Here is a 15,274-nt window from a genome sequence, read left to right as displayed (position 1 = left end):
AGTGGACTTGGCTGAACTTATTGTTATGACTCGCTTCCGGATAGCGTTCAAATCTGAATGATATTGTCAGGGGCACGTTGCTCATCTCTGCCTTACTCACAGAATTTCGAACAATAATGGGCAACCCATGCCTTTCATTTTTAACTTTAAAGGCACAAAACCAAAAGCAAGTCAGAGAGCAGAAATGAAGTAAAGGGTCCCACTGGGACATGAATGTTCAACTGTCTGCACCTGTATCCACAATTTCATAATTTATTGTTCTTCTCTTAGGTGTGTCAAAAAACAAACTTACAAAAATTAGTGAAAATAGTGAAAAATTGACAATATTTACAAAGTGATATCTACAACAAAACACAATCCTAGCTCTGTACATATTCTTGTCCAGTGTGAACTCCTCACAACCCCTATCTCACTCCCTTACTGAGGGTAAAGAGCTCCTTTTTCTTAGGCACCAGGACATATCATCTTTAATTACTTACAAAGATAACCTAAGACTATGCATGAATTAGAATATAATGCCTCCCACCATGTAATTACAATCATATTACAAAATCAAGTTACTTCACTTGTCCCTCCATGTTTATTCTTGTGATTTGTAGCTAACTTCTCCCTTTCTAACTTTGGTTGATTTACCTACAGCAGATTTGCTTGAATGCAGGGGCACAGTTGTCCTAGCACCACACTAGCATCCTGGATGACCTTCTGAGACTTGGGCTATTTTGTGCTCCCATAAGAAATCTCAATGCAAATTAGATCTGAGATAGAGCAGGAAGAAAAGCCCAAGATGTCCCTTTCAATAGCCCTTAGTAAGAATACCAGTGCAATCTTAGAGAAAGTGGGTCATACTCAGTAATGAGGATCACAGTTAGGAGTGACATGGTCTTCCGGTAGCAGCTCCATTTATTCAGAGGTCCCTCAAATCACCAGCACTTTCTCACAAAGGAACCTAACTGCACACTGCATTCATTATCCCCTCACCAATCATACCCACCTTCCTCAACTGTCCAGATTTGACTGGTGTTTTGAGGCATCCGGCTGGAGCTGGTGATGGACGTGTTTCATTTGCCTAAAGTCTGTTCCTGCATGACTTTCTACAGCAATAGCAGGTAATCAAAGTTCAAAGTACATTTATTATCAAAGTACGTACACGTTACCTTATATGAACTTGAGATATGTTTTCATGCAGACATTTACAGGAAAAAAGAAATACAATAGAATTTTTGAGAGAACTATACATAAACAGAGAAAAACTGAAACACAAAAGGCAAAAGAAGACAATAAATAATAAAGGCATCCGTTAGTCTTGCGAGACCATGGATCTGTGCCTGGAAAGTCTTCACTCTCCAGGGCGCAGGCCTGGGCAAGGTTGTGTGGAAGACCGGCAGTTGTCCATGCTGCAAGTCTCCCCTCTCCACGACACCGATGTTGTCCAAGGGAAGGGCATTAGGACCCATACAGTTTGGCACCAGTGTCGTCGCAGAGCAATGTGTGATTAAGTGCCTTGCTCAAGGACACAGTACGTTGCCTCGGCTGGGGCTTGAACTCACGACCTTCAGGTCACTAGTCCAATGCTTTAACCACTTGGCCACGTGCCCACACAAAAAGAAGACAAACTATGCAAATAAAAACAAGACGGAAAACATGAGTTTAAAGAGACCTTGAAAGTGAGTCTGCAGGTCATAGAATCAGGTCAGAGTAGTGGTGAATGAAGTTATCCACGCTGGTGTGGGACCGAAGGCTTCTGTACCTTCTGCCTGAATGTAGTAGTGAGAAGAGGGCATGACCTGGATGGTGCGGTTCTTTGATGATGGATGCTGCTTTCTTGTGGCCACCCTCCATGAAATGTATTCAATCTGCATTTGATGGACTCAGCAGCAGAATTCTGGCACAAGTTTACCCCAGTGAACTTTTCAACCTTGGTCCTCTTTCCTGATGGATGGGTTTGAGGTTCATTGATACCTTACCTGCCACTTCCACAGTCATTCTCACTTGGCTCCCATCCATGACTTGCATGTCAGTCAGCTCCCTCAGGAAGATCGGGGCAAAAGTCTTCTTGGACTCCTGGAGACTTGCACCCTCAGCCTTTGTGGTGATGTTTTTCTCTGTTTGCAAAAACAAAAACAACCCATAAATTGCATATACAATTTTAATCCCATTTACACAATTAAATTTATGACAATCCATTAGAGACTTTCTAAAGAGTGAATCACGAGCAGGAACAAAGTTCAATTGCTCATAAAAATATCGAACTTAAACCATCTTGTCCTCAACGAGGAAGCTCATGAGTGATTTAAAAAAACATCACATACAGTGCACTGGATTCTTGACCAATTTGCCACGTTGTGATCTTGCAGCTTATTGTTTACCTGCACTGCATGCTTTTCTCTGTAGCTGTTATACTTTATTTTGCATTGCTATTAGTTTACCCTATCCTCCTACTTCGATGTATGGTGTTATAACCTGATCTGTATAAACAGTATGCAAAACATGACATCTTTATAACTTGCAAACACAAGAGATTCTGCAGATGCTAGAAATCCAAAGCGTCACACGCAAAATGCGGAAGGAACTCAGCAGGACTTAGCTGAAATGTCAACTGTTTACTCTTTTCCATAAAGAATAAACAGTTGATGTTTTGGGCCGAGACCTGCTGAGTTCCTCCAGTATTTTGTTTGTGTTATCTAACTGACTTGTCACTCTTTGACATCAGCATATTCCTCAATCCTCCTCTCTATCAGCAGACACTTTGACAGTACAATTTTCACGTGGGAAGTGCTTTTAAAGTGATCAGGATTTCTGGCCTGCGCTTGGCGTTACAATAGTGCAGCAATCTGTGCTGTAGCCACATAGTTCCAGTGACTGAGTTTGATCCAAACCTCACCTGTACAATCTCCATGTAACCATTGGGTCTTTACCCTGTGGTTACAGAAAAGTAACTTGATTGGTTACTTACTGCCCCAGTATAGCTGGGTGGTAGAGAATCGGTAGGGTTGTGGGGGGTTGCTAAGGAACTGTGAAACATGGACATAGGGAGGGAATGGTTCACTGGGAATCGTGTGGAGGAATGGGATGGATGGCTCTGACAGCTGGTACAAACTTCATGTATGAAATAGCCTCCTTCAATATCACAATAAATGAGATGAGAGGAACCTGAGAGAAACCCAAGTGCACTTAAAACCGGCATTTGTTTCAAATGTTGCCAGGACATGTATTTTAGGCAGTTACAGATAAATTAGAAATGGGAATAAAAGCTATTTCATGATGCAAGGCAGCGGGAGATAGCAGCTCATGCGTTGAAACCAGATCACTTCAATTTAGCTAGCAATCCCATCCCAGCACAGGCCTAAGCTCTCCACTGTCCCAATCACTTTTACTCAGCCCAAGGTTTAACCTTCATCCCAACCCCCACCCCAATCTCTCTTCATTAACCTTCCTTCCAATCCCCACCCCCATCTCTCTTCACTAATCTTCCTCCCAAGCCCATCTCCCTTCATTAATCTTCCTCCCAAGCCCATCTTTCATTAACCTTCCTCCCCACCCCATTTCTCTTCATTAATCTTCCTCCCAAACCCCATCCCATCTCTCTTCATTCACCTTCCTCCCAACCCCATCTCTCTTCATTAACCTTCCTCCCCACCCCATCTCTCTTCATTAACCTTCCACCCCACCCCCACCTCTTCATTAACCTTCCTCCCCACCCCTCTTCATTAACCTTCCTCCCCACCCCCACCTCTCTTCATTAACCTTCCTTCCAATCCCATCTCTCTTCATTAACCCTCCCAACCACATCTCTCTTCATTAACCTTCCTCCCCACCCCCACCCCTCTTCATTAACCTTCCTCCCAAACCCCACCCCATCGCTCTTAATTAACCTTCCTCCCAACCCCCACCCCATCTCTCTTAATTAACCTTCTTCCCAACCCCCACTCCATTTCTCTTCATTAATCTTCCTCCCCACCCCCACCAATCTCTCTTCATTAACCTTCCTCCCAAACCCCACCCCATCTCTCTTCATTAATCTTCCTCCCAACCCCCACCACATCTCTCTTCATTAACCGTCCTCCCCACCCCCACCCCTCTTCATTAACCTTCCTCTCCACCCCATCTATCTTAATTAACCTTCCTTCCAACCTGCATCTCTCTTCATTAACCTTCCTCCCACCACCACCCTCACACATCTCTCTTCATTTACCCAAGTGTATCACCAACCCTTGCACCAGGATAACCTTGAGTCACAATTTTTCAGGTTGCCTCCCTGCTAAAATGAACTCCATTGCTTAGCATTGGAGCAACTTAGGCCTGACCTGATTAATGTCACCAACGTTAATTGCTTTTTTGTAAATTCTTCAGTTTGACTCCTTTACTCCAACATTCATAAATCATTTACGACAGAGGACAGTTTACCTGGATGAAAGCTATGAAGCAAATTTCCTTTAATTTCAATGATAATGATGAAAGCATACGATTCTGAAACACCACTGAGATGTGTTTGAAAAATTAAAACAATGAAGAGGATTACAAAAATGTTTGTGTTCCTTGCTATGACAATTACAACTCCCAAGAAAGATCTTGAAACAATGGGCTCTGGAAAATGTATGCTGATCTCTTTTGTGGAATTGTGAAGTTTTAAGATATTCTAGACAGTGAAGACTACACTAATGCTGCTTATTTATTAATGGTACACTTTAAGTTTTGTTGTGCTGTCATTCAGAAAGGGATCCAGAATATCTGGAGCTATAAATCTCACACAAATGATGGGATGATATCAGATGGAAACATAATTGAGAGTCCATGAACCTGGAGTAATTTAATCTTGAAATTCAACTGTTGTGATAAAAACAGCTTGAACAGTTCTCAGAGATTAGTTCAGGTTTACTCACTAGGAAATGTAGCTCAGGGATAATCTTCATGTCCTCTACAACTAGTGACATTGTGAACCCTCAGATAAATCTAACTGAAAAGTCTGACTCCCCTTTGTCCATCCACATAAGGCCAGGATGAACGGGCCTATATTTTTATCCAAGAGAAGATAAAAACTCCCTCAATATAAAACAGTCACACACTCAACTTCCATTTTCATTATCAGTACCTGAAAGCCAGTACATTTATACATTAACACAACTGATTTTGAAACTCCAGAAACAGAAGGTACTGTGCCCATTTCCAATCCTCCAGACTGCAGGAGACATTATAAAGAAAAGTGCATGTTTGCATGTATCAATGATCCTTAGGAGCTCATCTTTCACCTTTTTGGAAAGGAATCAAAAAGGAACAATAATAACAAGCTGTATTTGTAGAGTAGTACTTCTAACACAATAAAGGTGCCTTTGTCAAACAAAATTGAAAGAAAAAGCACAAACAGAATCAGGTTTATTATCACTGCCAGATGTTATTTTGTGGCATCACTATAGTGCAATATATAAAAATGCACTATAAGTTTCAATATGAAATAAAAAATAAACAAATAGTGCAAGAAGACTAAAAAAGTGAGATGGTGTTCGTGGTTTATGGAGTGCTCAGAAATCTGATGATAGAAAGGAAGAAGTTGTTCCTAAATTTTGAATGTGCATCTTCAGGCTCCTATACTTCCTCTTTGATGATAGCAATGAGAAGAGGGCATGTCCTAGATGGTGAAGGTTCTTAGTGATGAATGATGCTTTCCTTAGGCATTGCCTATTTAAGATATCACGCACTGGTGGGTGTGTTATTATGTGTGAGTGCAATAAAGAGCAACAGTTCCCAGCTTGCAAAGCAGGTGGTTCACCCGGAACCAGGAGTGATGTTGGTGGACGAGTCGCACACGCTCTTGGCAGGCTGGAGTATCATGAGTAAAATGTGCTCGAGCTGAAACCATTCTGTAAGTAAACAATGTGTTACTTTTTTACCCACACAAGTTTATCTTTAATAAGAACAAACATAACATGGTGTCAGAAGTTGGTGTGAGGTCTAAACACAGAGCGTAAAGAGTGACTGAGAAAGAGACGCTAGTTCCAATGGAGAGAAGCTGCTGCCCAGAGAGCACGTTGTGTCTGAAAGTTGCTGATGTTCACCGCATTCACCAAGAAAATATCAGATGAGAGCTGAAAATTCTGTAATAGATAATTTAAGTCCTTCCATGGCTATGCAACTGGAAATACTTAACCATCAACTGGAAATACTTCAAACAGCGACTTAATATATACTTAGCGGTCAGTAGAGCTGGAGATGCGGATGAAAAATTGGAAGTGAATATCCTTCTGCATGTAGTTGATGTAGATGCTTTGGACATCGATTACAGCTTTCAAATTGATGAGACGGAGTTTACATTGGACACTCTGATGACAAAATTTGAAGAATATTTTGTCCCAATTAAGAACATCATGTCTGAAAGACCAGAAACAAGGTGTTTGCTTTGACCTACACTTAGCTGAGCTTCACACACTGAGTAAGTCCTGTGAGTTTGGAGATTTGAGAGACAATAAAGTTAGAGACAAAATATTTTGTGGAATCCCAGATAATGGACATAGTGAAAGCTTGCTCAGTGAAAAAGATTTGACACTAGAAAAGACTGTGAATATGGAGACCACATGAGCACAAGCTAAGGACCAACACGGCAGAAACATCAGAGCATGCAGTGAAAATAGAGGGGCAGAGCACAAGGCATTTTCCAAAGCAACAGTATAGTGAAGAGGTAGGATCAAACAGTAAATGCAGCAAATGTGGAGGTAGGGTCATCCTAAAAAAGTGTCCTGCCTATGGAAAGCCCTGCAATAATTGTGGGAAGGGGAGTCATTTTGCAAAGTGCTGCAAAGCTACCAAGGGAAAGTTCACCCAGTTGCTGAGGAAATGGAGGAAGTCTTTGTGGATTCTCTACAGACTGCGGGCGCTGGTAAAACAGAATGGATTGTTCCAGTGACTGTGAATGAGACAGTAATTCCATTCAAGCTTGATACCGGAGCCCAGGTAACACTGTTTTCTGTGGATGATTACAAGACTCTCAAAGTACAGAGCAAATTTAACCCAGTGAAGTTAAAAGTGACAGGCTATACTGGAAAGAACATTCCAGTAAAAGGAGGCTGTATAGTGACCTTCAAGCACAAGGGGCAGAACCGAAAGGCATCGCTACTGATCATTGAAAAGTGGGTACAGCCACTATTAGGGTTGACTGCATGTGAAAAGCTCAACCTGGTGAAAAGAGTTTTCACTGTAGCTTCACAGAACAAAGATGATCTCACTTCACTCATGGAAGAGTACACAGATGTCTTTGAGGGACTCAGATGCTTACCTGTGTAACTCGAGAAACTCGTAACAGCATCAATGAGAGATCCAGAGAGGTTATGCAAGAGAAGCACAAGAACTCCACTTTCCATTAACATCTATACTCACTACACCAGCATGACAGTTAGGATACCAGTGTTGAACAGAATGTTCATGAAGATGTCGCCAATCTTGTTTCCACATCAACACACATCAAAGTTTCTGGTGAACGCAGCAGGCCAGGCAGCATCTCTATGAAGAGGTACAGTCGACATTTCAGGCCGAGAACCTTCGTCAGGACTAACTGAAGGAAGAGTTAGTCAAATCTCTTACTAACTCTTCCTTCAGTTAGTCCTGACGAAGGGTCTCGGCCTGAAATGTCAACTGTACCTCTTCCTAGAGATGCTGCCTGGCCTGCTGCGTTCACCAGCAACTTTGATGTGTGTTGCTTGAATTTCCAGCATCTGCAGAATTCCTGTTGTTTTTGTTTCCACAGCATGCAGCTTTGGTTCAAAATCTGTCTCTCATTGACTTCTATTTGAAGACTGGAAATCAAAAATATCTCCACAATCCTCTCCAAAGTTGAAGAGGAAAAATAAACAGGAAGAAGTGGCAACCACACAGACCCAAAGGTCAGAACAACAGCAACAGTTCAACACAAACCTACAGGAGGAGTTGCTATCTATGATATGTAACTGGCAGAAGGAGCTCTGTGAATTGAGATAGAGTCAGTTGAAACTTATGCACAGACTCACTGATCACATGGATATAGTTCAGAGCTCCATTATGAGGCACGTGGAGTGAATTATGGTCACACAGCAAGAACAAGAACAGAGATGAACAGATAGGATCTTGGCAGAGGGATGCGAAAGAAATGAACACATAGATCAGAGTTCTCAAAAGGACACTGGTATTAATGCAGCAGGTGAAAGCAAGACATCTGTGGAAACAAATAACAGTCCAGAAGGGATCATTAAGCCACCACAGAGACAGGTTGAGTGTGTCTGAGTGAATGTGGGACAGTATTTGCTCATTACAATTGACGTTAATGTAAATATCTTTGTTGGAAAACATTTGTATTTCTTGCAGGTTTATGAGGACATAGTTTTATGTTTGGTTTTTCTTTAAAGGGAGAAGATGTTTTATTATGTGTATGGATAATAATGAACTACTGCGTGGGCAGTTCACCCGGAACTCAGAACTGACATTGGTGAACGGGTCACACATGCTCTTGGAGTGTCTCGAGTAAAATGTGGTTGAGCTGAAGCCATTCTGTAAATAAACAATATGTTAGTTTTCTACCCAGACGAGTTTGTCTTTATTAAGAACAACCATAACAGTGGGAGGCTCATGCCTATAATGAACATGGCCGAGTTTACAATCCTCTGCAGCATTTTCTGATGCCAAGCACTGACGCTACCGTACCAGGTGATGATGCAACCAGTCAAAATACTCTCCACAGTACATCTGCATAAATTTGCTGAAGTCTTTGTTGCTATACCAAATCTCCTCAAACTCATAATGAAACATAGCCATTGGCCTGCCTTCTTCATAAATGCATCAATATGTTGGGCCTGGAATAGAGATGTAGACTCAGGAACTTGAAACTGCTCACCCTTTCCACCGCTAACCCCTCGATAACGACTGGTGTGTGCTCTCCTGACTTCCCCTTCCTGAAGTCCACCATCACCCTTACTTTTACTCAGGTTAAATACAACAGAGCCAGATAAAAAGAAGTAGATTTAAATCTGGACCGTGGGGTAGAAAGGCCAAAAAATTCAGGACAGGGAGGGGAATTCAGTGTTTAGAGTCTTGGCAGCAAATGTTTTGCTCCTGATGGTGGAGTGATTATAAACAGGGATGCTCAAGAGGCCAGAACTGGAGGAGTACAAATATCATGTGGAGAGCGAGGAAGTTACACAATCAGGGTGAGTGTATGGTTACAAAATAGTTTAAAAACAAGAACATAGATTTTTAAATCATGGCAGGATGCAACCTTCATCTCTTTGTTGCTGGTTAAATCACATGCAGCATAAATTAGATGTTATTAACAAGAGAAGAGGGAGAGAAAAAAGAATATTCAGTGCCCCCTTTCTGTGGAGCTTGAAGCATAAACTGAACGCTCTGGTAAAAGTCTAACAGAGGGCTGGGATTCAGACACTAGGAAACAGGAAGCAGTTTCAGAACATACTGAACAATTTGGTGAAAATGTATCAGACACATTAAACCTTCATATGAAGATGTGGCATTTTAAGTATGGGGGCTATTTGCAGACCCAAGCCCCCTTGCAAACCAGACAGCTGACAGTGAATCACTGAGGGGCAATGGTGACAGGGCAAGGATTATGCCTTCTCTCTGGATACCCAGGACCAGCTGGTGCAGTTTCCAATTTGCTTCTGTGAATGCACAAATTATTGCTTAAGGAGGATCTGGTCAAACGTATCAATTGCTGTCTTTAGCTGCCATTCTACTTCATTAACAATCAGCAAGGTGACAGTATGTATGAAGCGGTGGCCCTTTGAGGGAATACCAGTGGCAAAAGCATAGCTCCAGACAGGGGAATGGTAATAATCACAGAATGTAGGACAGTATAGCTCAGGAACAGGCCCCTTGGCTCACAATGTCTGTGCTGACCACGACACCAAACTAAATCAATCTACCTGCACACAATCCATACCTTTCCATCCTCTGCATATACATATGCCTTTCTAAATGCACCATTCTGCCTGGTCCACATTCTCTAGGCAGCAACCACTCCTCTGTGTAAAAACAAACTAACCCCACATTTCTTGTTTAAACTTTCCTCCAGGAGCAAGATTGCATCTCCTGGCTCTGTCACAAGGATAAAATGGGTTCCCTCACTGGTTCAGGGAAACACCTTTATCAGGATCCTGAACTATCTTTTGGTGTGGGCTCCGTTTGCCATGCAGTCAGTAAACTATGGGCGTTAAATGGACACCACGCTGATGCTTGGTGACTGGAAACTGGTTTGCAGGTATACTGAGAATGACAGAGAAGGATGTGATATTGAGGCTTTATAAAGCATTGATCAGACAATACTTGGAGCATTGTGAGCAGTTTTGGGCCCCGTATCGAGGGAACAATATCCTGGCATTGGAAAGGGTCCAGAGGAGGCTTTGGGGATGAGAGGTTAACACAGGAATGTTTGATGGCTCTGGGTCTGTACTTGTTGGAACTTTAGAAGAATGAGGGGAGATCTCATTGAAACCGATAGAATATTAAAAGGCCTATATAGAGTGGACGTGGAGAGGAGATCTCTTATAGTGAGGAAGTCTAGCACCAGAGGATCCAGCATCAGAACACAAAGGCGTCCATTTAGAACAGAGATGAGAAGGAATTTCTTAAGCCAGAAGGTGTTGAATCTGCGGAATTCATTGTCACTGACAGATGTGGATATATTTATAGCAGAAATTGGATATATTTAAAGCAGAAATTGATAGGTTCATGATTAGTTGAGGGGGAGAGGGGGTGGGAGAGAGAGGGCAGTATGAGAGAGGTGCGGGTGAGAGAGGAGGCAAGGACGGTGGAGAAGGGGGAAGAAAGGGGAGAGAGCTGGGGAGAAGGGGTTAGAGGTGGGGGAGAAGAGGGGGATAGAGGTGGGGGAGAAGAGGGGGAGAGAGGTGGGGGAGAAGGGGGCTAGAGAGGTGGGGGAGAAGGGGGACAGAGTTGGGAGAGAGAGGTGGGAGGGGAGAAGGGGAGGAGGGAGGAGGGGGAGGAGGGAGGGGGAGAGGGAGGGGGAGAGGGAGGGAGGAGGGAGGAGAGAGGGGAGGGAGAGAGAGAGGAGAGAGGGGAAGGAGAGAGAGAGAGGAGAGAGGGGAGAGAGGGGGAGAGAGGAGAGAGAGGAGAAAGAGAGAGGAGAGAGAGGGGAGAGAGGGGAGAGAGGGGAGAGAGGAGGGAGAGAGGGGAGAGAGGAGAGAGGAGAGGGGAGAGGGGAGAGGGGAGAGGGGGAGAGAGGGGAGGGGGGAGAGAGGGGAGAGAGGGGAGAGAGGGGAGAGAGAGGAGAGAAAAGAGGCGAGAGAGGGGATAGGAGAGGGGAGAGAGAGATGGGGCCAGAGAGAGAGAGAGAGATAGGTAGAGAGATAGAGATAGAGATATATGGGGCCAGAGAGAGAGGGGTGGTGTCAGAGGTGGGGGGGGGGGGAGAGAGTGAGGGGGAGGTAGAAAAAGTATGGCAATTATATACAGAGAAATATTTGTTAAGTGAATATTAACATTCTCACCTGAAATTATTTGTTATAAATGATAGCTGCCTGCTGCCCGTACTTATGTCATCAATAATTTACACATTGGTTCATGGGTGAACAGAATTTGCTTTAAATACTTGGGGCTTTGAATTAATTCACCCAGCACTTTCACCATTATCAAACATAAGTGACTTTCATACAAATACTACTGCATGATTGGATGCTAAGAAATGGATGGAAGACAAGAATTTTAGAAACGCAGGTCTGAGGATTTTGATTATGAAAAGCTTCAGGTTTCTGGGGTTCAACATCTCAGAGGGTCTATCCTGGGTCTGACTGATGTGACCACGAAGAAGACTGCTTTCTTCAAAATTTAAGGTTTGTTATGGCATCAAAGCCGTTGACAAATGCAGAGTGGAATGCATTTTGATTGGTTGTATCGTGGCCTGGAATGAAAACTCCAACGCACAGCAACACAAAAGGCCATGGGGAGAGGTTTTCTCAGCCAGTTCCTTCGTTAGTCACAGCTCTCCCCAGCATTAAGAACATCTACAATAGGCAATATTGCAGGAAAGTGACAGCAATCATTAAGGACCAGTGTCACCCAGGCCATACCCTACTCTCGTTGCTGCTATCAGACAGGAAATACAGGAGCTTGAAGAGCCAGAGCTCGTGGTTCAACTGCAGCTTCTTCCACACTGCTGTTGGGTCTTGAACCAGCCTGAATAATGTTAATTCTGCCTTGGAATACATTTCCCTCAATTTGCACTTATGTCATTATGTCAATTTCTGTTTATTTAGCCATGCTGGTTATGTATAACTTGTTAATTAAAGTTGATTTAATTTATTTTGTCATGTTTTAATGTACTGTGTGACTGCCTGTGTCAATAAACTTGAACTTAATAATTGTGCAATGAATAATTGGTAGGATCGCCAATCCTGCCAACTCAAATATACTTCTAAATATGCGTTATGGATGGACCGAGGCACAGAAAGCCATGTAGAGGAATTCTTGAACAATTACCAGACAACACTATGATTTATCAAAGTTATTGCTTTGAATGTGGGTTCTTTTATCATTGAGACTGCATAGGCAAATATTCATTTGGTTCACAAGCAACAACCTACAACTGTTATTAAAATGTAGGGTTGAAGAGTCTCTTCAGGATACTGATGACTTAGTAGATTTATTGAAGTGACACTTTATTCAAAGGTGATTAGAAAGTACCTCTGCTCAGACCAGGTACTGATACTCCCTGCCTTGTTCCCAAAATCTAAACTAATTACGCTGAGTATTTCATGTTGAGCTTAATCTGCTGTTTTCATGTCTTGATTGAAAATAAAGCCAGAACCAAAAATCAAGGCAGAGGTGAAGCAGCTTCTGTTTCAGATCAATGACACTTCTTCAGAGTCTAATAGTCAGAAACAACTATCATTAGAAATGTTAGGAAAAGACCATTTGAGACATACAGCAGACTTAACATTTATCCATTTCTGTGATTGTCACTTCTCAGAAGATGGGAAGCTGACAGGGGTGGGAGTACAAACCCCACCCGCAAGTCCATTTGTCAGTCCTTGTTTAAAGCCATTTTTTTGGAAGTTTCTCTGCATCATGCTGCTGGTTACAACTTAGATTGCTGTTACCATGGCAATTGGTTGGCGTCCATGTCTGGCTTCAACTGTGAAACTGGTGCTCTACAGAACATAATGTGGGAAGTGGACAATCAGAAGCTTTCAATATCTATGACATTTTTTTTGGCATCTGTTAGTCTCACGAGACCATGGATTTACGCCTTGGAAGGTTTCCAGGGCGCAGGCCTGGGCAAGGTTGTATGGGAGACCGGCAGTTGCCCATGTTGCAAGTCTCCCCTCTCCACACCACCGATGCTGTCCAAGGGAAGGGCATTAGGACCCATACAGCTTGGCACTGGAGTCGTCGCAGAGCAATGTGTGATTAAGTGCCTTGCTCAAGGACACAACACGCTGCCTCAGCCAAGGCTCGAACTAGCGACCTTTTGATCACTAGACGAATGCCCTAACCACTTGGCCACGCACCAACACAATGACATTAAGAATTCACTAAATTAATTCTCCATATAGCCATATTATACCCCACGTGGAACTGCTTGATGTTGACATGGAATATTACTTACCGCCCATGACACCGCTGGTGTTTAGGGCAGCAATGAAGGTCTTCCATCTCTTGCATCTCTTGCAGTGTTCAGGGCTTCCTTCATCATGTCAATAACTCAGTTTTCACTACTGTCAGTCATGCAAGTCTCAAGTGGAGACTCAGGAATACTGTAGCTCACAGATGTAGTAGGATTCTTCATTGCTGCTGCCATAACAATTTTGTTTTACCAGTCAGGCTAATTAGCCCTGAGCTGAACCCCCGAACCCAGAGGATCGGTGGACCTCTCTTAGCCTGGCTTCTACCCTTTGACCTGTTTGGCATGGGTGACCCTACCAAGAGCCAAAGCATAAAGCCCTGACTCCAGCCAACATTGCCCTCCAGGTCATTGAGGCACACAAGCCTCCAAACCATGACAAGGTTGTGGTCTTCTTGGACCTTCTTAGAAATGCAAAAGAAATTCAGCCCATTAGTCTCAACTTCTAATAAGTAAGAAGCAAGCTCCAAAATTAGCTTATTTAAAAGGTGACTACATAATCATTAGATTGACATAATAGGAAAGAGTCTTTATACTGAGCTGCAAGTCATTCATTTACAATTGCATTGCTTCCAAGGTGCGTGCCTGTTGTTATTAATAATGAAGCTAAGAGACATAATTTGACATACTCTTACAATGCTGCACAAACATTAAGATGTGATCCTGTTACTTTGAATTGCTGATGCCTGAAGAAGTGAAATCTTATTTATGCTAACAGCAAGCACTTAGGGAGAGTGTTTGGAAACCTGAATAGGTTCTCATTTTCAAATATCGCCTGCCAAACAATGGCACCAGCTGACAATTCAGAGAGAAAGTTATTTTATTACTGGAGGGATCATACTAGAAAGACCTAAGCATATCTTACTCAGCAGCCGCAATTGACCATTTATGGTATTTGAATGCAGTACTGGCAGTGAGGATAATAGGCATTATGTGCTGAGCATAAGGCTTTAACTCTTCGTGAACTCTCCTGCTCAGAAGAGGGAGAGTACTCTAAACTCCAATTAATCTTGATGATAGATTATCAGTGAAATATTCTCAGTACTTCTTCAAACTGATTTCCATTTTAAGATGCTTTCTGGCAGTGGCATTCCCAAAACGGCTGGAGGGGAGGAGGACTAGTATGATAATGGCAGGAGGGAATAGTGGCTTTGAAAATACAGCAATGTGTATTTTCATAATTTGTGGCACAGACATTTGAGAAGTACGTTGAGTGGTCCTTCCTCTCGTCTTTTTTCCCCAATCCTTTGAGTTGAAGGTAAAAGTTGGAACCAACATCGAAACATTTAGCATATGAGAGTCAGTTTTTTCGGCAAAATATCCATTACAATTGCAGTTATTTGCTTTAACAAGACTGCTATGTGCAGATTAGAGTTATTTTGTGCAGTTTACCTAAGTATATCCTCAGAAATTCTATACTGAAAGATTCTAACGGGACTGCTTATTTTAAACTCAACCACCACCACGATCCCAGTAACAACAATGTGGGTGGCTGAAACAAATCCTTCCATTTCCTTGGTTAAGTTGGTATTTTCATATTTTAGCACTACTATTGTCATTTTATATTACGCTTGAAGAGCACTGTATGTCTTGAGAAAAATTATTTAATTTGTATTGGAACCAGTCAATTGCAGAAATAACAGACATTTATAATTAGCAACAGCA

The 15,274-nt window shown here is 42.6% G+C and overlaps 1 protein-coding gene across 5 annotated transcripts in view; it reads right to left on the bottom strand.

The window, feature by feature from the left end:
• LOC134348611 (myosin light chain kinase, smooth muscle-like) overlaps nt 1-15,274 on the bottom strand; it is a 365,048-nt gene that overhangs the window by 121,091 nt on the left and 228,683 nt on the right. For all 5 annotated transcript variants that reach the window (XM_063052250.1, XM_063052252.1, XM_063052248.1 and 2 more), the window contains exon 12: nt 1,965-2,102. In XM_063052250.1, the coding sequence (XP_062908320.1) occupies nt 1,965-2,102 (138 nt within the window). The remainder of the gene's footprint in view (nt 1-1,964; nt 2,103-15,274) is intronic.

The sequence above is a fragment of the Mobula hypostoma genome, chromosome 6, assembly GCF_963921235.1.
Source record: "Mobula hypostoma chromosome 6, sMobHyp1.1, whole genome shotgun sequence".
NCBI lineage: Eukaryota > Metazoa > Chordata > Chondrichthyes > Myliobatiformes > Myliobatidae > Mobula > Mobula hypostoma.
This window is presented reverse-complemented; position numbering and strand designations above follow the sequence as displayed.